Below are 25,825 nucleotides of genomic sequence, written 5' to 3'. Positions count from 1 at the left end.
TCAAACTAGGTAAACCTTAATCATCACATAGCAACTCCCATGATTAGCTCCAGTGTGAAAATTTTTTTTTTATTTCACATCTTATCTATAGCCCCTTTATTTTAAAAGAATAACCTGCAAGATCCCATGAGAACGTACCATGCAAACGTGCAAACTTAATTCCCACACCACAGACTATCAAGAATTACCTACTTCTCAAAGGTAGAGTTGGAACTCCTGCAGTCTGGTGTGTGGGTTGACCTGGTCTCATATTGTTAAATTTTCATTTATTACAATGACTCTGCTGGGGCAGAAGTTGCCAATTCATGTATTTATGAGAACGTCATAAGTGGCTCAAGCCAATTTTTTTTTCAAACGAGGACTGTTTTGTTAAAAGCCCATGGTAAAAAATACCAAATAGTTTATCATTTTAGATTTGAACTCACAGTGTCATCTTGAGGTTTTGAGGCATATTCTCAAATACTGGTTAATACCACCTCAGGGAAATATAATTAGCAAATTCATGCACTACACTATATCTGGAGGCCCCGTGATACTTCCCACTACACCGAGTCCTCAGCTCAGAGATTTCCAGATGACAAGGTGTGTCTAGAAATCCATTCACTTCACTTTCCTTGAACAGAGTCAAGAAGAATTCACCTGATTCCTAGCCACAGTAAAATGAGCTTTATGAGGTTTTAATTTACTCTTAGTTATAAAAGCAAATATTAATTTGTTCATTTAACGCTTTTCTCGTAGATTCCATTTTGCTCCTTCAAATATAATATATGACTTGTGAAATTCATTCTTCTACTTGTAAGGACAATCTCATTTATTAATGGACCTGTACTTAAGAAATTGTCAGCAAAACAGACAGCGTATTTGTCTGAATAAATAGGGAGTAGGTTATTCATTCATTTGTGAAGCGTTCTTGCCTTGATCTACTTTTCACTTATTCAGATTGCTGTCTGGATTTCCTAGAGTTTTTATAATTTTCCTAACTATTAGAAGAGTAATGTTCCTAATCAAATGACGAAGGTGAACATGTTTATATATTTTCTTTGCGGGGGAGACAGCAGGTTAACATGCACAGAAAAAGTTACATCATCAGCCAACCTTTTATTTCCAACCTACCACTTGACCTTAGGAAGGCATTTAACCTATTCCCCTTGAAGTTCCCCATCTCTGTAAAGCGAGGCTGTTAATCGTTGCCATTTACCTGGAGGGGTGGGTACTAATGGCATCATGACGATGGGGACCTGTTCCAACTTCCTTAAAGAGAGGATGCTTTATGTTAATGTGATTCTTCCTCAAAACACAGACCAGGGAATATTTGGGTTTGTATAAAAACCTTAGAATGCTTTTTTGGAAGATAATTTACATTATTGTGATGATTAAAAGAAGCTTTGCCAAACAACACCTTATCTGGATGTAGTAGTGTGTGGCTAACAAGAATTCTTTATGAGGATCTTTTTGCTAGTTGCATCCTGCCTCTATAGGGACACAAAATACAGAATTTTTTTTTTTTTTTTTTTTTTTTTTTACACAGGCAACAGCCTCTGGCCACAGCAGCTGGGTGTCATGTTCACTCATGTGAGTGGAATGCCAGTGTAAACCACACCTGAGGCTGAGCTGCTCAATGAGAAGATACAAGAATTCACAGAACCAAGTTAAAATGCTTTTTGGGTGGTACATGAACAGAAGAAAAACATTCATTCAAAGCAATAAAAAGGTGAGCAGTATTAAGTGAATTTAATGATGGACAGGTCTTCACCCCAGACACCGGGCGTGGAAGTGAGATGGACAGACAGCCCAACAGAAGGACTCTCTCTCGGGCATGAATGAGTGGACCCTGGAACACATGGGAATCGGCAGCACAATGCGACCGAAACACCACTTCGGTGCTGGAAGGAAGCATTATTGAAGAGGGCAACGGCTCCAATCTAATCTCGCCCTAATACTCACAAGTCATAAACCTTGACTGAGCCCGGTTTTAGTACCACGTGTACTTCTATCTCGAGCCTTTCCCTGCAGGACGGAAATGGCAACGCTTCCCTACTCGTCCACAGCGACTGCATGGGACGCCTTAGGCTATCACCTGCCTGAGGGGCCCCCGCGGGTCCAACAGTATGGGGGGGGGGAGTAGACAGGTGTAGGCCCGCGCACGCATGCACCCCGAGGCGGAGATGTGCATCCAGCGCAGGGTGCGGGGGTGGGGGTGGGGGGTCCGCCGTCCCCTACCTTCGGGGTCCCGGATCCTCCTCCCCGCCGCCGACTTGCGGAGCACGCTCCTTCCCGAGCTGAACAGGCTGGTGAGCTCGTCCAGGGGGCTGCCGAGCGCCCTGCAGTTCGGGGGGCTGTAGGGCACTGGGGAGGGGGGCCCGGCGCTGGCCTTCCAGGGCTCGGCCCTGGCCACCCTCCCGGGGGAGTAGGGGGCCTTGGGGAGGGGGCCGCCCGGGCCTCCCGCGGGCGCGGAGCCCGGCTGCGGCGCCTTGGGCACGTCGGGGCCGGCCACCCCCGTTGCTCTGCCGGCCGCGCCCCCCGCGGGCTCCGGGGGGGCAGCGAAGGGCGCGGGCGGCCGCGCGGCGGGGGGCGCGGGGGGCGCGGGGGGCGGCGTGGGGGGCGAGCCGGGGGCCGCGGGCGGGTCCCCGTCGCCGTTTTGGTTTCTGGGGTGCTGCGGCGACGGCGGGCTGGGGCCTTCGGCGGGCACGGGGTACTTGAGGTTGGTCTCCAGCACCGGCAGCTTCTTCACCTCCAGGGGCGTCAGGGGCGACTCGTCGGACGCCGGGGAGCAGGTGACGGGCGTCGGGGGGAACACCAGGAGCGGGGGCCGGTGAGGGAGCAGGTTGGGGAAGGGGGCCGGGATGTCGCACGCGTCCGCCCAGGCGCCCGGGGTCCGGCAGCCACCCAGCGGAGGGGGCGACGCGGCCGCCTCGGGGGGCGCCGAGTACTTCATCTCCTCGTACACCGCCTCCGCCTGCTCGGGGCTGCCGGCCCGGCCCAGCATCTCGATGTAGACGGGCTCGGGCTCGGGCTCGGGCTCGGGCTGGGGCTGGGGCTGGGGCTGGGGCTGGGGCTCGGGCTCCTGCAGGGCGCGCGCGGGGGGCGCGCGGGGCGCGCGGGGCGCGGGGGGCGCGGGGGGCGCGGGGGGCGCGGGGACCCCCACCCCGGCTGCGCGCTGCGGGCCGCCTCTGCGCCGGGCGCCCGCGATCTCCTCGGAGGAGCCGCTGAGCTTCGTGTGGGGGCTGCGCTTGGGCTTGCGGGGAGGAATCTTCTTCATGGTGCTGTAGTCGTCGCTGTGCGGTCGGGGCCTGGTGAGAACTGCGGAGGGAACAGGAGAGGCATAGCAGGTCTTAGCCCGACCCCCCAACCCCCCCCACCCCACCCCCGGGCCCCACCGCCAGCACCCGCCTGCCTCCCTCCACCTTCGAGGCCCCAGACCGCCCGCCGATGAGAAAACCGACCGAGCTCCTGGAGTTGGAGGCCCAAGCTACCGTGGAGGAGCAGCAAGGGGGCCCAGGATTGCCAGCACCTGCCAAGGGAAGTGCCTGGCGAAGGCCTGGGAAGGAAGGGCCCGCCAGATCTGCTGCTGGAACCTACTACACCTGCAGGCTGCGGGCCTGACCCAGCCGCGAGTAAGTGTTGGCTGAGCGGATCCTCCCGATTTCAGGGACCAGAAGACAAAGCCTAGGGCCCACACGCACGGTCGCCAGTTAGTGGCCTATGGATACCTCTGGTAGGAAATGCCTCAGCTCATTGTAAACGGTAGACTGTACAAAACAAAAACTCCAATGTGCAGGGAGAGATTATGGTCTTAGAAAAGAACTTCATGAAAAACGAGCCCGGGGTGAGTTTTACAATATATGCGACTCCTTATCAGAAACACATCACACAGAAACATAGGTAAATCAAGAGTGCCACATTTTTCACGAAGAATTTCAGAGGTGGAGGGGTGCCCTGCTGGCGCGATGCACAGGGCATGTGACTCTGGATCTCAGGGTGGAGAATTTGGGCCCCACCTTGGGCATAGAGATTACTTTAAAAAAATCTTTTTTTTTTAAATAATAAATTTATTTTTTATTGGTGTTCAATTTGCCAACATACAGAATAACACCCAGTGCTCATCAAAAAAAAAAATCTTCTAAGGCGGAAACGTATTAAGTGGAAACAGGGAAGATATTTAAAAAATAATGAAAAAGGGAGAATTAGTTAAATCTGACTCTAAAGGTTAGGTCAAAAAATTCCAAAAAAAAAACAAATTCCAAAAGACTCCTTTTCCTAAAATATTCTTACTATAAATTGTAATCGTGTTCTTATTAACTATAATTTCTCCAGAAACTGAGCTGTTCATTTCAGAAAACTGCATAAAGCTCCGCTGAAGTAGCAAAACTTCTCAAAGAATCCTGAACTATTTTATTAATTTAGTATTTTATTAATCTGTAGGAATTTGTAATAGAAGTGCAGCTAATTTTGCTGAGGTCCTGAGTCGTTTTGAGACAGCCAGTCACTATGCATGTATGGGAGCTGTCTCTGTCTCCAGTTGTGGGGCATCAGTGAGGTGTCATGGCTAAAAGTAAGTCTTTGGAGTAAGATAGATCTGGATTCAAATCTCAAAGTGGCCATTCACTCATGCAGTTATTCACTTAGTTGTGCATTCAAGCAGCATTTAACTGAGACGCATTCGTGAACAGACAGAATGTTCCCTACCTTCTTCTGCCCTCATGGGAGGTGTCAGATGATAAAAACAAGTAAATAAAACAGACAAGTCAATTCTCTCACAGGTTGGAATGGAACACCTGCTGTGAGGACCAGGAACAACAGGCCACAATAAGGGGTCATAGAGCTGCGTTTGTGTGTTTGGTGGGGGTGGCAGAGTCCAACCTATAACTTACAAGAGGTCTTGGGGAAATCTCCCTAAGCTCCAGTATAGTGATATCAGTAATCATCTCAGAGGAATAAAAGGAGGAGGAGATACAGTATGTAAAGTGCTCTGCTCCTACTCTGGCACACTGTGAACAGGAATCAAATGGGAGATATCCAAAAGAGAAAAGAAAAGAACAAAGCTAATTTTCTAACCCACTGGACATCTTTGTAAGCCAGTATTATACAGGGTTCCCCAAAGCAGCCAACTTTTAAAAGCAGAAAATACCAAAAAAAAAATGCACAATTCTGCAGTTCATAAGCATTATTCCAAAGGCTTTCAATGTGCTAAAAACACAAGCAGCTCATAAGCTTCTCGAAACTTAATGAACCAAACAAATTTTTAACATTAGTATTACAGAATTGTTCTGAAGATTTGAATAACTTAAAGGATTTGTGGCAGATTGTATTTTCCAAAACTGGCTTCAACAATATTTTCAATCCCACATGCTCTCCCAGAACCTTAAAACTGGCAGGGCCTATGTGGCTGCCCCTGATGAATAAACTAGGACAAAGGGGAAGCCACCTGCCTTCTCAGGCTGGACCATACGCAGTAAAGCTTCTGTCTGGCTCTTGCTCTTCTGGGACACGTCTTGGGGGCCCTGATCTCTACGCATGAAGTCTCTCTATCCTGAAGCAGCCCTGCTGTGGAGAACATGTAGAAAGGCCACAGAAGTAAAAGATGCCAGGGGACTCCATCTGCTCCAGCTCTCAGCTGTCTGGGCTTCCCCAGACCAGATGCCAGAAATATATAGTCAACTGAGTCTTCAATGATTCCAGCACCAGCCACTGTCTGACCACAGCTGTGGCAGAGCCAGTAGAACGGTTTAGCTGACCCTGGCCAGCTGCTGGAACTGTGAGAGAGAGAGGGGATTATCATCCCTGTCCTTTTAAGCCACTAAATTTTGGAAAGGTTTGTTACACAGAAAAAGAGGACTAATGCAGATATTGGTACCTGTGGAGTGCTACTATGAAATAACCTGAAAAAGATGGCAGTGGTTTTGGAAAATTGGAGGAGCCTTGAAGACAATGTTAGTGAAGGTATGGTGATACTCAAGAAATGCTATTGGGGAGGCTTCAAGGAAAGTGAGGAAGATGCTGGAAGCTGGAGGAAACACGGACCTTTTTCTGCCGCCACAGAAGGGTTAGGAGTACTGTCACCTGCAGTGATGTGGAAAATAGAATCCCATGTTCAAGGAGCTGGAGGATCTAGCGAAGGAGGGCTACAGGCAGAGTGTGAAAGCTGCCTTCTGGATCATTCTAGCTGCCTCTAGTAAAATGTGAGAGTAAAGACATAAGCTAAAGAAAGAGCTAGTAACTATAAAGAGCCAGGACTTTCTGGGTTTGAAAATAAAATGGCTCCTCACTGCCAGGCTGTCCAGATGGCAAATAATTTTGAAGTGAAGATGTGACTTCCAGGCAGAGATAAAATCTGGGTCATTTCCAGGAAAACATATCTAAAGATGAAGCCAAGATCATGACTTTGAAAGCCTTTATTAAGACCTCAAAAAGGTCTGAAGTAGTGTCTCGTGCACACTTCCAAAGCAGCAAAACCACAGGACTTCTAGGAATATCAAGAGTATTGCTCCACAGAGCTCCTGTAGAGACCCTGGAGTAGAGAAGAGGTTGTCTCAAAAAAGCTAGTGTCTGTGGCTTTTCACCACTGGAGTGGATTACAGATTGACTCACAAGAAACCCACAAAGCTTATAAAGGAATTGTATCAGCATGCACAGAAAGGGGCAGAGTCATTACGAAATGGAGAGGGATCTGGCACCTCAAGATTTCATGAGCAGAAAGGAGGCCAAGAGAACTATCTGCCCCAAACAAGGTGCTCTGGTGGATTAGGAATTATAATTCAAAGGAGAGCCAAGATTGCAGGGCATGGCCCTAAGAGTCATGGAAAATCATTTCCAGGCACCAGGCCACACACCATGCCCAGGTGTCGTTCAGAACTCTGTGTGCCTCCTAAACTCCTGCTCTCCGGTCAAGAGCATCCACACCCATCCCTCCTGGGTACGCTCACTGCAAGGAGTAGAGAGCCTGTCCTCAGACAGAGTGGGGCATCTTGGAAGAGCTGTCCAGGAAGCCTGGGTCTGACCAAGACCATGAGAGATGGGGACTTTTGGTCTGGGCCTGGTGGGGTGAGAAGAGAAGGCTGTGGGCAGTTTGGAAGAGGAGTGACTGTATTTCATATGTGGGAAGGGTGGGAATTGTTTTTTTCTAGTGGGTGGATTGGAATTGTATTCTCCAAAAATTGGCCACAATAGTGTTTCTAGTCCTATTAAGAGGTAGAGTGTTTCTCCTTAACCCTGGATGTGCTCTTGGGACTGCCTGACAGATGGGAGGTCATGAATGTGAGGCTGCGTGACTTCCAAGGCTGCCCAGCATCCTCTTTCCTGGAGCATGTGCCTTTGCCACACTGATTCTCTATGTAGGAAGTCCAGCTCCCCTGAAGCTGTCCCACTGCACAAACCACGAGGAGAAAACATCTCGAGATAGAGACGCCCATGTAGTTCCATTCCCTACATGGCCAAGGCAGCAGAAGTGCAAGTGCCCAGCCTTTAGATGATTCCAGCCACCACTTGCAGCTTCATGAAGGACCTTGACTGAGAACCACCCAGAGAAGTGCAGCCGATACCCAGAACCTGATCACTGATAATAAAATGACTGTTGTAGTTACATGACTAAGTTTTGGATGGGCTGTTAAGCAACAAGAGATAATGGATATATTCCCTCAAAGTTTGCTTTTGATGCAGATAAAAAAAATTTTGTGTTAAACTATTATATATAGAAGTAGCATGGCTTCTTTGGAGGCAGACAAGAGACTGGCCTCTAACATCCTACTGCCTGGGTCGGAAGTTTGGATGTGTGACATAAGACAGGTTATGCCACTGCTCCCTGACTCAGTGTCCTCATCCACAGAAGGGTCATGACGATGGTGCCACTCCAGTGGGTGGTTCTGAAGATTAAAGATACTTAGAATAATGCCTGGCACCTGATAAACATGGAGTTAGTGCCCGCTGCCATCATCAGTGTCTTGTTATTATTACACAACCAGAAATTAATCATGAGTGATGGGGTGGCTTCTGTGGAGTGAGTGCGGTGTGGAGTGTGGCAATATCAGATCATCGAGAGTGCTTTACTGAGGCTGCAGACGGTACAGTTTCCTGCCCTACCCCATAACTACTGAATTTGAATCTTTGAGGGTGAGAACTAGAAAGCTCCAGTCTTCATAAAATACAACTAGAAAACCACAGAGTATTAAAGTCTCATTTGGTTTTATGGCTGTTTCTGTGTGTGTGTGTTCACACAAATACTAATAGTTCATTTGCAAATATGGATGTAAGGGCTATGAAAAAATGAACTTTTATTAAGAATTTTCTCTAAAAAAAGAATTTAACAATTTTTTGAGTTCTAAGATTTATGGGTAAAACATCTGTGACTCCATCCAGATGGGGTCATGTAGACATTTCATGGGCAAGGCCTCTGTTATAACAGTAGCTTAAGTGTTAAACCTCACATTCTCAAACTTGACTCTTCTCTGAGCTACCAAGCAATGATCTAGGGACTTAAGTCATTTTGAGGTTGTGTTAGGAAATAAAAATGTTCTTGTACAGAATACTTGCCCTGTGAAGGTTTGCTAAGGCATGCCAGGTGGCTTTTAAGTCACCATTTTGAGCAAGACACAGTTATTTGGCCTAATTATCACTGAAAACCAGGTACCTACATGTTTATGAGAAAAAATGAAGGAGAAGCTTGTTTATCAAGAAAATATTTGTATCTGTGTGTGTATGTATCCACTGTATTCCAATCCTTACAGTGTGGTTTTGCTTAGTTTCAGAGCAAACTTAATGCTTAGCACGGGGGCATGGACATAAAGGATGACGAAATAAATGTTGAGTAGCTGGCCAGTGGGCTAGCTGCATACATGAGTGAATGTAGAATCGACTTACAACCAGCTACAAATTGGGAAAAAAAAAAAAAAAAAAAAAAGAGCTTCCACTGCTGGGCAGCGATATTTTGTGTCCTTAAAACATTTTTTTTTTTTTTTTTGGTGAGAAGAGTCCATAACGCTTGCTGTTATCCCATCTTTACCCATAGGACTTCACCCAACATGCATAATGTCACTGAAATGTCCTTCCTGACCTATCCCCAGTTTCCAAAAAGGGTCATCCCCCTTGCTCTGTGTTCCACACCATCTGTTCTCTTTGCTGGTACTCTGCTTATCTCATAATTTGTTTGCCCATTTATCTCCCCCACTGGTCTCCAGGGCCCTCTGAGGGGAGCCAGCCTCATGGAATACACTTCATTACTATATGTTGAATGGAGTCATGTGTCATAAGTTGTGAAACATGCAATCCTGTTCTCCTATATCCAGTAACATATTCTCGGGATGGTGTTCACAGAACACCTAATTTCTATCAAATTTCAGCTAGTAGAAAAATATAATCAGGGGCTTCTGTTACAAATACACTGACAGGCCAAATCCAGCAAATCTTAAAGGTACATTTTGAACCCAGCCAAATTGTGCTCATTTTGATTTATTGATAAGAATTGAATTCTGCTTTAATGGAAGTAGTATAAAGAAATATATCTCTATAACATGCATTTGTTCAATAAATATTTATTGAGTGCCTACTGTGTGCCAAGGGCAATTCTAGAGTAAAGATATAAACCAGACAGTGAAAAAAGAAATGAAATGGAATGTTATTTCCAAATTGAGCCACAGAGATGAACTGTTCTTTTATCCATGCATATAAATGGTCTTGTTGAGAATGGAGTTATCTAGCAACTCATTCTTAAAAACTATGGATTCCTCACGGTATTATTTCTAAGGAATGGGATGCTGGAGTCTGAAGGGGTGGTGGGTGTGGAGGTCACATGACAGAAGGTAAATGGTGGAGGCTAGAGCTCCTGGAGGAAAACCTGTCTCTTGCAATCTCCCCATCTAGTTACACCATGTTTGGGAGCAAGTCTGCACCGTGGGCTGAGAGAATCAAGTCTCCAGAGTGTGCATGAGCTGGAAACCCCCCAACGAAGAAAAGGGGAAGCCTTGTTCTTTCTGTTCTGGTCACTGTTTGCAAAGAGCACAGTTGACCCTTAAATAGTGCAGGGGTGAAGGATGCCAGCTCCTCTTGCAGTTGAAAATCTGCCCGTAACTTTTGCCTCTCCACAAACGTTGCTTCCTACAGCTTACTGCTGTAGAAGCCTTAACTCAACAGATAGCAAAAACAGTCCATTAACACATATTTTGCACATGTATTATATACTGTATTTTTACAATAAAGGAAGCTAGGGAAAAGAAAATATTAAGAAAATCAGGAGGAGGGATCCCTGGGTGGTGCAGCAGTTTAGCGCCTGCCTTTGGCCCAGGGCGCGATCCTGGAGACCCGGGATCGAATCCCACATCGGGCTTCCAGTCATGGAGCCTGCTTCTCCCTCTGCCTGTGTCTCTGCCTCTCTCTCTCTCTCTCTCTCTCTGTGTGACTATCATAAATAAATTTAAAAAAAGATAAAGAAAATCAGGAGGAAAGAGAAGATATTTTTACAGTCTTGTATCGTATGCATCAGAAAACAATCCACATATAAATGGACCCACTCATTTCCAGCCTGTGTTGTTCAAGGGTCAACAGTACTTTCAAATAGTTGGCCCCAGCTTGCTAATAGTTTGCACACAAGTATCAAAATTTACTGGCTCATAAAATTGCTTCATGCTTTTCAGGCATGAAGGCAATGGAAAAAAATGAGCTCTCTCCGTTGCCTGTCTTTATTATGATCGTGTTTACTGGATAAAAACCTATAGGAAAGGCATGTGTTGATATGAACAGACCTGGGCACAAGGTTCAATGTGACCTAATCACTGGTTTCTCTAAGATCCTTGGCTCTCATTCTCTAATCCGACCTTCTTCCACTACATAACCTTTGGAGTTGACTCAGCAGCTTTCCCTGTAAAAGAGAGTTTGAACTTGATTTTTTAAGATGCCAAGAGGAATGGCTCAGGTAAGAAGTGGACTGCGTTATGGTCCTGGTTCTTATGAAACCAGAGCATTTTATTTTTTTTTATTTATTTTTTTTTTCAGAGCATTTTAAATAGCAATCCAAGTTTCTTCCTACTTTCCATAGAAGGAAGAGAGTTTTGTGAAATAATGAGAGGTGCAAAATATCTAGCGTTGCCCTTGGGGTACAAACATGAGGCATGTAGAATAAAGGCTGTCTGACAGAATTTTCTGCAATGTTGGGAGATTCCATACCCTTGCCTTGTGACTAATGACTCAGGAACTGAATCGTAAATTTTACTTAATTTGAATTTAAATGTAAATAGTCACACAGGGCTGGTGGCCTCTGTACTGGACACCTCAGCCCCTGCCACAAAAGCATAAACGAGGCCAGCACACCTGTGCATGGCGGGTTTATCTCAGGAGGGCATAGCCACCTTGCAGTTATGGATTGGAAATACAGGTGACCAGGCGCCACGCTGGCCCTTGACTCGTGATGCTACAAAAACTGGCTTAGGGCAGTCCCGGTGGCTCAGCCGTGTAGCAACCTGCCTTTGGCCCAGGGTGTGATTCTGGAGACCCAGGATCGAGTCCCACATCGGGCTCCCTGCATGGAGCCTGCTTCTCCCTCTGCCTGTGTCTCTGCCTCTCTCTCTATCTCTCATGAATAAAGAAATAAATGTTTAAAAAAAAAACTGGCTTAGCACACCTGCTCCATCGGATCAGCAGGTTCAATGGAAGAGTTCATCTCTAACGGCAGGAAGTTCAGTGGCAGTCCTAAAGTCCACATGAGGGATCTTGTAAGAAGGAACAGATAATGTAGACAGCAATCAAAACTCTGCCTTCAGGGCTAGCCTCCAAATCTGAGTTCATGGGGGTGCGGTCAGTGGGAGACCCCGACAAGCACCTCAGTCACATGCTGGCTGAAATTAGGTTCTAAGAACTTAGGTTTTTCATAAAAGTCTTGCAACTCTAATGGTATCACATCGTGTATTTTAAACAGTGAGACTTAAGAGCCTGGTGATTCCCTGCAGGAGTGGCCGTTTCCTGACATCTACTTCTATATACATGTTTTATCTCCTATGGGTTTTTTTTTTTTCTTCACGGGCCCCTCTCTCGGGGTGAACCCATTCCAGGGTGCCCTGCTCTTCACAAAAAAAAGAGAACTCTCCCCGGGGCTCCCGCCGGCTTCTCGGGGATCAGTTGCGTTACCGCACTGGACACCTCGCGGGGCCCATCTCCGCCACTCCGGATGCAGAGATCTGAATCCAAATCCCTTTCCATCAGCTGAGGGCAACGGAGGCCATCGCCTGTCCCTTCAGAACAGCGCTCGCCCACCTCTCAGGACCGACTGACCCATGTTCAACTGCTGTTCACATGGAACCCTTCTCCACTTCGGCCTTCAAAGTTCTTTCTTGAATATTTGCTGCTACCGCCAAGATCTGCACCTGCCGCGGCTCCACCCGGCCCGCGCCCTAGGCTTCAAGGCTCACCGCAGCGGCCCTCCTACTGCACGCAGCACAGCATCTGTGGGGTGGCATTTGGGGGGGATCCCCGGCGGCCCCCCAGGAAGGGAAACCACCCCCCCCACCCCATCCCGCTCCTGTCCCTCTCGTGCAGGTCACCAACTGCCTGCAATGGACAGATATGGGCCTGACGCTCTAGCGCCATCCATTTTTAGGGCTAGTTGATTTGGCAGGTGAGTTGTTGCACACTCCTTAGCAGATTCCAATTTCCAGGGCCACCATCCTTCTACTCCTATGGTTCTTAAGTCACTTTGTCTTCACTGACATGTTTTGACGTGATCCCCAATACTTTCACTCCCTTCCCAATGACATGACTAGTTGGTACCACCTGACTACTCCAGAATCTCAAGCCCAGGGCAGATGATTTTGGAAAGGGCACAGACAGAAGGAGTTTTTAGATGTTTAGATATTCTGGGGCCAACTGACTCTAATCTATAGGGCATGTGTGCAGTGTTCGAATCCAGACACGAGCCATCTTACACACACTGTAATGTTCAATCTTGTTTCCTGGTTTTTCACCTCCTCGTGCTACCCTGGGTCTAGTCCACATTCTCCTCGTCTCATCAGGGTTAGCCTGTTGGATGTCATTTATCCTCTTCCAATAAGCGAAAGGGGTCTTCCTTCTGATTTCAACACACCTTTCTGAGCTCCACACCGTATATCCTGGGCAGAGGTCCAAAAGTAGGGCTGGAAATGGGATGCGCTTCCATTTATGATTTATTTAGATGACAGCCTCTTATAGTTTGTGGGGGTGCATCAGAGGAGGCCCCTTGTCTCTGGAGATCCTGCCCTAACACCATATCTGTGCTTACATCTATGTCCACTGAAGCCTGTCTTTCTGAACTTGCCCTAACTCCATTTTCACATTTCATGGCTGTTCTTATTGCCATGACATGAGAAACACACTGCATTCCTCTCCCCAAACTTAGGAATTTCTCCCACATCTCCATATTGTCATGACATGACTCCTACATTATAATAGTAATAGGCTTTTCTTTTTTCCTACTAAATACTCTCTTAAAGATCCACTTTCTTAAAGTGACCAATCAAAAGCATCTTTGAAGGCAGCTGGGGCCTTCTCATTGCTCGTGGTCTCTGAGCCACGGTCTTTGCAGTGTCCCCATGGGGTCACCCATCTTCTCCCGCAGATAAACAAGTGCATGGCTTTGCCTCACGTTTGTATTCTTGGCTCATCTGCTTACAGAAGGAATTGTGATCCATGTTCAGCTGGCACTTTCTGGTGAAATCTACACACCATTCCATCATGTTTCATGCCCCCTGTCCCTCCTCCCCCACTACCACCTCTTACCCTGTTCACTTTTCTCTGCAGCTGTGATCTGCTAAAATACTTTATGTATTTACCTGTTCACTGTGTGGAGCGTCTGACTTCCCACACTAGAACTGATACATCACCAGGAAAGATGATCCTGTTGGTTTTATTTATTATGTATCCCCATGGGCCTACAATGTGGCCTAACTGTTGGTAGGGGACACCTAACCTCTGTGGAATCAGTACCTGTTCCGCCAAGATGTCCTGCCTTTGTTGCTCACTCTTTGAAAAATTAATAATTAAGCAATAACAGTCACATGAACTAATCAGTGAGAGATTTCATGGAGAGAAGACTGTAGTTTCCCTCTTTTTTTGCATATATATTTCTAGGCCACCAACGCAGAAAACTTCCCTTAGCTAGACCCCAAAGTTCCACGGACAGAGTTTTGCTGTGGCGTGATTCCTCTCTGCCTGAACGTTTCACTTCCCACGTGATAAAGCAGTGTTGATTTTTAATTAGATTGTGATCATTGGGAAGCCTGATGAATTTTTTTGCTTTTTCATCAGTGAACATTTACCGGGTCGAGGACAGACACTCTGAAGGGCTCTGGTCTGCGGCCCCTCACCCGCACTGACAATGCTGATGTCAGGATGGGCAGTAAGGAGATGATATATAAGTAGCTTTTCCCTAAGATGCTTGGAGAACTGAATACATATTATTTATATTTAATGATTAAAGAGCTGCTGGCAAGCCAACAAGTGGACTTATTTCTATTAAAAATAGATTAGGGCAACAATACTGCTGTGGGAACTGAGACCGGAAGGCAGAGCATCAGGGCCTCGACCAGGTGCTCCCCACCTTCCCTCCGCTGACCTTCACCTGCAGACTCCCTGGCCGCCGCCCACAGGCAGGCGCTCACAGCCTCGTAGGAGGCGCTCAGCCGCGTGGTGGGGTCCCTCTTTGGCTTGGGTGGAGGCTGTTTCCGTGGTGACGGGAGGCCGCTGCTGTCATCCAGGCTGGACACCGAGTGTAGAGAAGGAGACCGGGTGGATGGGCCAGCCAGGGACTGGATCAGGCCATCCACCGCCATGGGAACCGGGATGGAGCCGTAGTGGAAATGCTTGGGTCCGCCCTTATCTTCGGCTCTTGGGGGAACAAAACACAAACAGCACCCCACGAGAGAGGGGCCCAGATGCATTATTCAGATGGCAACAATGAACCCGCTCAAGCAGACATAATCACGGCTTTGGGGTAAACAGCCTTCCCCGCCGCTGCTGGAGGATGCGTGCGGAGCGCTCTGGAAACCCAGGCACCCAGAGCGAGCTGCCCATCCTTCCGACCCCTGCATTCTGATAAACGAGCACGGTGGGGATTCATCACGGTGACCTTTGAAGAATCTCACACAAACGCAACATTTCTTAAGGAGTACCACGTTTTCTATCAGGCATTCACTGAATGAATTTTTCACAGTCTGATTATTAAGCAAATCAAAAAACCAGAATTTCAATCTGAATGATAATTTCTGAAAATCCATCTTAATAGAGAGTTATTGATGCATCAAATGCTGGGAGTTCATCACCGTCTCCCATTGCCAAAGAGTATGTACTTGACTTAAAACTATCAAAGGTTTACATTTCTCTCTCTCTCTTTTTCTCTTTCCTTTTTTCCTTACCATTTAAACTCCACAAGCAATTATTTAGTGATGTGCAGAATTATTATTTTTGTTCTGTTATTCCATCTGGTCGTGCAATGCCAAGCGAACTGCTGGTATTCAATAAATAAATAGAAAGATACTTCTTCACTTAATTTCCTATCAGGCAAATGAATACATAATCAAATTGGGAAATTGGGGTGGCTGTTTAGTTCCAGCAGCGAAAATAATAAATATTATTCTGGAAGTCAGATAAAATTAATAGTTATCTGGTTTAAAAAAAAATCCCTTCTGGCTTCACATGTCAATGTAATCATGTACTAGTGAGATGCCAATGCGTTCGTTTTACAAGGAGTCTCTGAGCATTTGTTTTTGTAATTATATCTTTGTGTGGCAGAGTACCAGCCGGGCTGGGATCTACCACGAGGCACAGCCAGACACCCATGTAGAAAATGAACTAGCCGGAGATGAAAGTATGGCATTCAGTGAATAATTTGTTTTCCCTGTAATGTTTAATTACAGTTTTCCGTACAAAGGGAATTTTTTCAGTATTTAATCATGGAGATATTTGAAGCTAATTAGTGAGAGACACATCACCATTTCATCTTTAATAAAAAATCATTTGACACAGGCAGTTGAGGCGAAGGGGAGTCATTTTCAGTGAGAAACCACCAGCGAATGCCAAGTTCCTATGGCAAACCAAACACCTGCCTGGCCCAGGTCCCCGTCCTCCCAGGAGGAGTGCTGAGGATCAAGGGTATCCCCATCCCTCATGGAGAAGTAGGAGTGATAAAGAGATGCACCAGGTCGCCCCCACATTTCTATCTCAAGCTCAGCATCCTAAGCGGACTTTAAAATAAAAAGCTTTCCCCTAAAACTTTCCCAATTGGTGAAGAACTGTGACAAATTACTAAGGGAAATATAATTCATGCAAAGCATTGATTTCACTACTTCTCTGTTTCAGAGTGGCTTCTCCATTGTTTGGGTCAAATTTCCAGAAGTTTCTCTGAGTCACCTTTACATATATAATACTTGTATACAGATGTCAAGAACCCGGCTATGTATTTTTGCTAAGACAGAAATATGAGCTGCCTTAAAACTCTGGCCTTGAGATGGTAAGCGATGCGGCATCGTAGGGGAACCGATAACTGTTTCATATGGCGAAACGATCACATTGTACCTATTGCATGAAAAGAAAGCACGAATAGGGACCCTTTTAGATTGCTCAGAGGTTTCAAATAGCAAGCCATGCACGCATCCATGCCTGTTCCCGTAACCACTGTCATATTTGACTGAACTCTGCATTAAGGGCTATCAGTATTTTCCTGACTCCACTGGATCAATGACAAAGGTAATTAAAGTTGCATACTATCTGCCTTTACCTTTTGATTCCTTCCTCTGGCTTGTTTCTGGTCTCCACTTTCTCTTTATGGTAAATAGCATTCATTTCGTTGCGCAGCCGATCATTTTCACGTGCAATGTCTGAAGCGTTCTGAATGACCAGGGCATCATAGGTCTTCAACCCCATGTCCTCTGTAATCTGCAGGAAGCTGTTGATGGACGTGACCTCTTGCTGTCTGATGCTCCTTTTCTGAAGCAAGTGCTGGCGTGCCAGGAATCCTCTTACAACTTCCATAAAAGAACACAATCATGGGTCAGTTAGAGGAGTAAAAGCAAAACCCCAGACACCCACAAACAGGTCACAACACATTTATATCTTAGCAGCTATAACATAAGACACATTTAACCCAGAATAAGAATTTACAAAATCTTCTCATCCCATATCTGAAAAGGTATCTAAATTCAGCAATGATAACACTGAGAGGCAAAATCCTTAAACTAAGGAATGAGATATCCCCACTTCTTTTCATAACACAGGCTGGACGTGATGGACTGGATGAAAATCAGGGCGAAGGACTCAGGTCCAAACCCCAGGGAATTCTGCAGGGTGGCTTCAACTGGACCATTTTGGGATACACGGCTCATCTCTCATTATAACAGAGTACAACAGAAATGTCTGAGGTTTGGGGAAGTAGTCTTCAAAAAAATCATGCACATATTGTTAATAAGCCTATGAGTTAACTCCTAGAAAAATGAACACTGCATTTAAGACTCTGCAAAGAGAATGTGTGTGTGAATTTAGGACATGCCTTCTGCTCTCCAGCGAAGTGGCACTAGCTAGAAAGATGTGTAAGAATAGGGAGAAATAAGGGAGTGAACACACTCTGAAATCGCTAACATGTCAGTAGCAAATGGTAAGACCTGAAAATAGAAATAACAATGCCCATCATTGAGAGTCTCTTCCATGTGTTAGGCACTCTATCATTTCATACCGAAACCCAGGGATAATTAATAAACCATTATCTCCACTTTGTACCCAACGGTGGAGCAGCTGAGTGAGGCTGAAAAAACTTCTCCAGGTAAGCACAAGCGATGAGCGATGAGTGGTAGAGCCAAGTTTCAAATCTCTGTGTGTGAATGTGCCAAGCTCATTTCCTCACCTCGGACCACCAGAGAAGCTTTCCAGAGAGCAAGGCACCGGCAGAGAAGTCAGAGGGAAGCATATTTTCGATCAATGTGGGGAAGAGCTTTCTAGCAATGAGCCAAGATGTGAACAGCTCAGACCGTCTCCTGAGAGAGGGAGTCAGTAAAGGGCCCCTTCTGCTGGATGCTGCGAACAGGTGTAGGTGAAGGAGTTCCTATGTGGACCTTTCAACCTTAGGACGCTGCTCTTTCCAAGTCTAAGTGTCTAAGGTCAGAAGGAGTTGCTGGAATTATAAGAAGATCTAGAATTTCAGGGAAAAACCAATGTATGTCTCAAAGATACTTTGTAGTGGTGGTGGGAGGGGGAAGGCCTGTAAAACATTAAGTGCTTTCAAATATTCCCTGGCTCTAGAAGAATAAATGTGCCGGTTATCTAGGATATTTATTTTGATGATTTTACTTGATTAGAAGATAGAAAGCTGAACACAAACTTTCCACCATCACGGCTCCAGAGGCAAATAATATACAGACATCTAAAATGATTAAGGCTTTTTTTTTTTTTTCCTTTCTTCAAATGGCAATACTAAATGTTTGATTACTTTGGAATGCGGTTGTATCAAGTTAACTGTAAAACAGTCATGCTGAACTAATCTAAAGGGGAAAACAATTAAACAGTGAAAGGTACAATCAGACTACCCAGAATATAAAATGTGGCATTAAAATGTAGACGTGTTAGCCATGAGATGGACAGGGCGGGGCGGGGGGGGGGGGGGCAGAAAGAGAGAGAGAAACAGAAAACCTCCAACAGATCTGTTTGCTTGCTCATTCCTGTTACATTAAAAAAATTGAGACATTGACTTTTGGAAGGGTGAAGGTGAGGGTATATTCAAGATGTTTAATCTTTTGGAATTAAGGGAAGATTAATGTGGCTCTGCCAGACTTCTTTTGACCCCGCCACAGCAGAGCTATTCACCACAAGCCTATTCACCGGGCACCTATTGTCCTGCATCCGGGGGACTCCCATTTTCTCACACTTCCTGTGGCAGCCTTTAAAAATTCTTTAAAAATGATATCCCAGCTCTTAAAAGTCGGTATCTTTAAATAAGAGGCAAGCAGTAAAAACAAATCTGCCATAATCGATAACTGATACATGCTCTCTTTTCAGACAAGTTAAAGATGGCTTTTGTGACACTGGCAGCACTGAGATTTTAAAGACAGTTTTCCACCAGGACAAAACGAACAGCTAGGATCAGGAAGAGACTTCTGTTAGGAGTAATTCCATTTAATATTGAAATGCTTAAAGTTATAGCTTGTTTCCCCCCAACACATACGAAGGAAAAATGAGAACCCTTGTAAAATTGGAAGTCACTCCTGCTTGTATAAATTTTGAGTAAATTTCCCAGTAGCAAAAAGTACGGAAGGGACCATTCCAAGACATGTAAAAATAAAGATCAATAATTAGTGCTTTGCATTGAAGAGCCTGTAATTTTATTTTATTTTTATTTTTTTTTTTAATTTTTTTTTTTTATTTATTTATGATAGTCACACACACACACACAGAGAGAGAGAGAGGCAGAGACACAGGCAGAGGGAGAAGCAGGCTCCATGCACCGGGAGCCCGACGTGGGATTCGATCCCGGGTCTCCAGGATCACGCCCTGGGCCAAAGGCAGGCGCTAAACCGCTGCGCCACCCAGGGATCCCGAGCCTGTAATTTTAAAGATGCTTTTATATCCATTATTTCATTCATGCAATCTGAAATTTGGGTTTTTATCGTGATGCCATTTGTTTTAAGGCCTATCTCAATTTTTATCTTTGAAGGTGAAGGAATAACTAGAATTCTGGTTGTTCCTTCCATTTCAGGTCAGTAGGGCCAGCTTAATCTTTGTCGTTAAAGAGAGGAGACGTCTCTAGTGGAGCATCCCCGATGGAAGAAGGGGTGCAGATTCTTCTAATTGTATTGAAGGAAGACTTCCAGGAGAATTTGAGATCCTGTTCTATGTACAGATAACATGACAGTAAATGGGATTCTCCGTTGGCTCCCTAGCTCAGGGGTTAGGCGCTGGTCTTGGCGAGGGGGTTCCCCATATGCATCAGCTGAGGCTGCAAGTGCAGATTCTGATTTTGGAGGTGGTGGGGGCCGGAGATTCTGCATTTCCAGCCAGCTCCCAGGTAATGCTGCTGCCACAGGTGCCCACATGGCACAGCTGTTGATGCGGCCGATCCCACAGAAGGAACTGCAAAGGCGGTGGTGCAGACTGACCTGGGACCCTCTTCCTACAGAGAGGAAGGATGAAGTGAAGGAGGCCAGATTGTCATAACCCAGAGGGAAGCAAGAGTTGCCCAGAGCCACGGTGGACTACCTCCATCGCCGGGGCTCCCCATACCACGCTGACCTCCAGCCTGGTGACACCGGCTTCAGGAGACCATGCAGAAAAACAGCCACGGGACCATGGAGTTCAGAGGACAAGGTGGGCCATGGGACCTGAAGCAGGTGCTGGCAAGTGCTGACTGCCTGGCAGCTCTGCTGGAAGGCACTATACCTGTCAGGGTCCCACGCTGTGTTTCTCGGACACTAGATGTACTTGTCAAGAGCTGCCTGCTTGGAGTCCTTTAAAGAGGCTTTATGGGGGAGATCCCTGGATGGCTCAGCGGTTTAGCCCCTGCCTTCGGTCCAGGGCGTGATCCTGGAGTCCCAGGATCGAGTCCCGCGTCGGGCTTCTGCATGGAGCCTGCTTCTCTCTGCCTATCTCTCTCCCCACTCCGCCCCGTGTCTCTCATGAATAAATAAATAAAATCTTTAAAAACAAAATAAAAAAAAATAAAGAGGCTTTATGAGAGCACTCAGGCCCAGACTGTCTGTGGATGCCTAGAGGCCGAGGGAGAATTAAAAGCGACTGTCCTGAGGAGGGGTTGTGCCACTTCTGCGGTGGGCAGTTGCAGAGGGCTGCTTCTGTGCTCCCGAGGATGCCAAGAGCCTCTGAACACCTGCAGCCCCATCAGAGAAACCCAATGCCAGATTATACAGAAGCACTGCCCGGGCCCCTACCATTCCCTGTGTTGTCAGCCCCAAGGGTCTACACGCACCTGCACAGACAGGGTGAGAGCCGCGCCCATGCCCCACCTGCGGGGCCTGAGGTGGCCAAGAAAGATGGTTTAACTTGCAAGGTAATTCTGAAATTTGAGCATTACTTGGACCGGAAATGTAAAATTCTGTTGGAGATAGGCTGAGTCACCAGCATGTAGCAGGGCTTTTTATCCCTAGAAAACGATGGGACTCCCTTGGAGGAGCAGGGGCTCCATGGACAGAGGCTTGAACAGAATAAAACTGATTTCTGCATCCTGCGAGTCATGCTTGTGCTTAACCTTGTTAGAGATATCAGAGAGCTAAGCCCATTACAGCAGGTTCCCCAAAACTAGCCTATAACTTCTCCTTCTTTAGGAAAGCTTTAAATATTTTATTTATGATATATAATATAATTAAATCTTTAAGAAAATTAGAAAATTAGTGTCTATTCATTATATGCATATTTTATGTGAGTTAAGAATTTTTTGAATGTACCCATTTTCAGTGGTCATTTGGGTTTTTAATAGGGAAAAAAATTCTACATGGAAATCTCCCCCAACACTAAAGTGAAGCTGTCTGCTATTGAAGATTATACTCCAATATTACTGTCACTTCATAAAAGAAAAACAAAAGTCAAGGGTTTTCCCAAGGCACATGTCGAATTACATAAAACATATCCTGGCTAACCTGCCTATGCCAGTCCTCCAAATCCCAGCACACCAGTGGCGCTGACTGAAGTGGCCTCTATCTGGCTCATATCTGTACCTACATGCCATGTGGAGGGGTTCCCACTGAGGATTCAAAGGTACATCTTTGGCCTGTGCTTCTGAGCAAATCAACAAGCATGAATATTTGCGAGGTGATGGCTGAGTACATAAGATATGAATATTCCCTCTTCCAAATTGTGATTTAGGTGAAAATTTGATATAAAATTTCAGATGGAATGTGTACCAGATAAACTATGAGAGCAGCATGTGCATAGGCTGGTTGAGAGACAGGTAAAGAGCAAACAGAGCCACCGTGCTGGCTCAGTGCCTGAAAGCTGCCCACATACAGTGTCATCATAAGGACAGAGGGGACCCCCTACAGCATAGATCCCACTAATGTTTCAACTCAGGGGTGCATTAAATGATTTTGTATTTCAGCTCAAAGAGGTTCAGAAAGATTAGGGTGTAATTGTTACCTTTTTGGCAGGTTATAATTTTTCTCTGCAGCTGCAGGCACATATCATTGAGCTGGTTGGCGTGCCAGTATTTTAGAAACACTTTTCGGACTCCCATCTAAAACACAAACAGCAGGGAGACATTAAACAGCATGAAGATGCCAAAAATGATGATGGGAAAACAGTCAGGCAAGAGGTTTTTCCAGAAGAGGATTAGAAGAAACAAAGCTAACAAAATTAATTCCGGTACATCTTCTTTAATTCTTAACAACACTATTACATTTACTCACAATCCCAAAGGTTCTATTCGAATAAGTGTGCTTGCTGTGTGCACATATGGTCATTAATATTTGCAAATGCCCTCATACTAGACTTGTGGTGGTTGCACCCTGTAAGGCCAATGAGGAACAGTGGCCATGACTCCATCAGAAGGTAAGACCATCCCCATCAACAACGCTCACATTCTAGACCCTCATCCACCCTTTGTGATTCTTTTCTTTCCTCAACTCAAAGCAGGGGGGTTGAGTCTCTGAAAAGGAAAGCAATAAAACAGAAACATAAAAAAAAAAAACCCATAAAGCTGACACACAAAATTGTTTCAATTATTTTTCCCCCCTACACTGTGTATTATGATAAATTGAATGTTTATACAACCACAATTATAGAGCTACAGCACAAAAGTAAAAGGTCTTAACAAAGTCATCTATGAGCAATAATCTTCTAGATGATTGTGTAAACAGTAATACAATGAGCATTTCTCTCCGGAATTTTTAAAAAGCGAGTCACCAAATCAGCTTCTACAAAAGCTATAGTGGTATGCGAGCTAGTCCAGACGTGCTGCTACTGAGGATGACAGCTGCCAAAGGAAAGTCTTAAAGCCACAAAACAATAAACCACATCCATGCATCTTCAAAATAATTTCCTTGTGTGTTGTGCATATCTTCTAAGAATTCACAGAAGTGTGGTAGGTGTGAGGAATGCCCCTCACGATGTAAACTCATGCAGGCTCTGAGGAGAAGCAAACATAAATAATTACAGAAGGGCCTGGTAAATACTAACATGAGGTGCTGTGGGAGCTCCGAGGTGACACTCTGTGAGATTAAGAAAAAAACTGCTCAGGCAAACCTTGTGATAATATTCTTAGCACTTGAGATAAACGCCACCAAAATGAGAAGACTAACACGTGTGATCCCAAGCATGAGCTGGGGATGTTAAGATGCTAACACCCCACAGCCCTGGCATACATCACAATGACACCCAAAGCTTGCACGTAGCACACACCATTAGGCACTGGAAGGGTTTATAGGTCAGACTTGTCTCCAGAAGGCTTGGCCAGTGGTGGTTTACGAACCTTTTCATATGGAAACTGGGTTTATTCCAAACATATGTTGTCACTTCACTCCTCATCCTTCCACCTAACTGCCCCCTTCGCCATGATCTGCTGTCTTAATGAAACACACGGTTGTGCAAGCGATTGGGGCCTGAGTCTTGCATTATGGTGGCCAGGCTGGTGAGTCCGATTAATGGGGAAAGTTCTCAAATACTGTCCTGTTTCAGTGGCTTGGATCCTGGTCTTCATTTAGTTTTCTTTTAGTTTGTTGAAATTTGAGACAGTCACCTGGGTGGGAAAGTACAGAGAGTTGCTACTTTTTCCCATTGTATTGCCACTCCCTCTCCCTAGTTATTTTCCATAATTCATAGTCTCTTTTTTTCCCCCTTCCCAACTGCTGACTTATTTTGGCAGTCAACAGGAAGAACAGTTGGTACTGTCTGTGAGCACTGCGGAACAAATCTGTGAGACAGGCACTGGGAAGGAGGGAGCATGGCATCTTTCTATTCATCGTTGACTGTGGTGTGCATGCAACTCATGGTGGGAAGCTTAATCCCAGAGGCAAAATTCATGCAAACCTGTGTCCCAACCTGCAAGTCTAGAAGAGTGAGAGCTAGCAATTCTACACAATGGGTGGGAGTCAGTAATGATACCTAGGGGAACTAATTTATGGCAGGAGCTCGACATGGGAAAAGACCTACGTGATGGAATTAAGACAACTGGATTCTAGTTCCACTCTCTTAATTAAATGGAGACGCTGAAGGGTGTTGGATTGGATGACAAAGATCTTTTACAGTGATATATCTAACAGCCATTTAAAACACCGAAGAAGGTTTATCTTGAGAACTGTGCTAGATCCTGGGGATACAAAGGAGGATACTGTCCTCAAAGAGAAGCTTCTGGGGATGACCAACAGTGAGCAAAAATGAGAGTCATGTCTAAGGGACACCAAAGAGAAGAGGTGATTAAGACGGGTCAGGCAGGATTCACTGAGAAGCAAGTTATCTAAGCCATGTAGTCTTGAAGGATGGGTAGGAATTCTCCACGGTGTCTAGGGATAGAGGGAGAAGATGAATATGGGATAGAAAAACCAGCCTGTGAACACCAAGGGGCAGGGAATCTATCCTCAGGCATAGCTGCATGAACAGTGATGAGGGAAGAAGCGACACACATAATTGGTGGCCACGTTTTGAAAAGTATTCCAGGAAAACCTAGACATTTTTCTATGAACAATGTAGATGCACTGAAAGATTTAAAGAGGATCTTGGCTAAACTTCATAAAAATACTTTTTGAAGTTTTATATGAAATTTATAAAGTTCCTTCTTAAAACCGTCTGGAAGAATGGGTTGTTGGGCTTGGCTCTGGGAGGCACTTGGTGAAGTGGGACAATATAATGTCATTGACATTTCAGATTTGGAAAACCCACTGTTGCTTGTCTGTTGGCCAACTCTTATTTATCCTTCATGACTGAAATCAAACCCTACCTCCATTACTAGATTTCTGGTACTCATTTATCTACACCTAGTAGGGCTTTGATGACTTTCATTTGTGTTCCCAGAACACCCTATGAATGATTCTTTATTTCTCTTATTATATTGCATTGTATATTTGCCATTATGCACATATATTTACATCTCCTTAAGAATATGAAGATATATTCTTGAACTTCACAAGTGGTAGGGATGTGGGGAGGGTGGATTCAGATTAGAAACAGAACATAAGGAATTGTGAAATCCTGGTATAAGATGAGTCATAGCGGTGGATGATAATGTCTTCAAGGATGAAAATAAGATATGATGGACAATGAAAACATAAGCCAGACCCTAAGTCATTCAGCAAACTGAAGATAAGTCATGGAAGCCAGTAGGTGATAGAACAAATGACGGGGGCGATAAAAGAAAAGTGGGGTGAAAGTGTTCTACATATGGTATAGATGTAACACAGAAGGCTGGGGAGCAATGAGTCAGCTGGCCTTGCTCCTCCACTGAGACACAGGAAGTGAGAAAAAGTGAAACCTCATAACAGTATTTTCAGGAATGTCCAGTTTTCAGTTCACATATGGGAGCTAAATTAGAAGAGGGGTAAATATGGAAGCAGTAGGTTTTTCTCACAGTGTATTAGAGACATCACAGGACCTGAAGGTGGAAGGTGGGTAGTTAAGGAGTGAGTGGTCTGAGTGCTTCACAAGGCAGATCTGAATGTCTTGCAGGCAGGAAAAAAAAGGACTCCTTCCTGAGATCCATGGATTGGGATCCCTGGCAAGGGAGGAGTTGGGCAGGAATGTGAGGCACAGGGCATGTGAGAAGGTGTGGCGCTAGACAGGCAGACGCTCCTCTGGGAGCCAGAGGATAGGGCAGCTTCCAAAGCTCCTGGCGAGGTTTGGTATAGTTGTGCCCTTGAAAATTCTCCAGAGGTAAATCCAAAGACTTTGCAAATGA

General features: G+C 45.5%; 1 protein-coding gene across 1 annotated transcript in view; it reads right to left on the bottom strand.

Annotated features, from left to right (window-relative positions):
- MYO16 (myosin XVI) overlaps positions 1-25,825 on the bottom strand; it is a 481,094-nt gene that overhangs the window by 62,354 nt on the left and 392,915 nt on the right. Inside the window, exons 29-33 of the mRNA XM_049099266.1 lie at positions 22,078-22,174; positions 16,727-16,973; positions 14,567-14,838; positions 3,107-3,300; positions 2,221-3,025 (exon numbers count right to left, since the gene is read on the bottom strand). Coding sequence (XP_048955223.1) covers positions 2,221-3,025; positions 3,107-3,300; positions 14,567-14,838; positions 16,727-16,973; positions 22,078-22,174 — 1,615 coding nt within the window. The remainder of the gene's footprint in view (positions 1-2,220; positions 3,026-3,106; positions 3,301-14,566; positions 14,839-16,726; positions 16,974-22,077; positions 22,175-25,825) is intronic.

Source organism: Canis lupus, chromosome 22 (genome assembly GCF_003254725.2).
Source record: "Canis lupus dingo isolate Sandy chromosome 22, ASM325472v2, whole genome shotgun sequence".
Lineage (NCBI taxonomy): Eukaryota > Metazoa > Chordata > Mammalia > Carnivora > Canidae > Canis > Canis lupus.
This window is presented reverse-complemented; position numbering and strand designations above follow the sequence as displayed.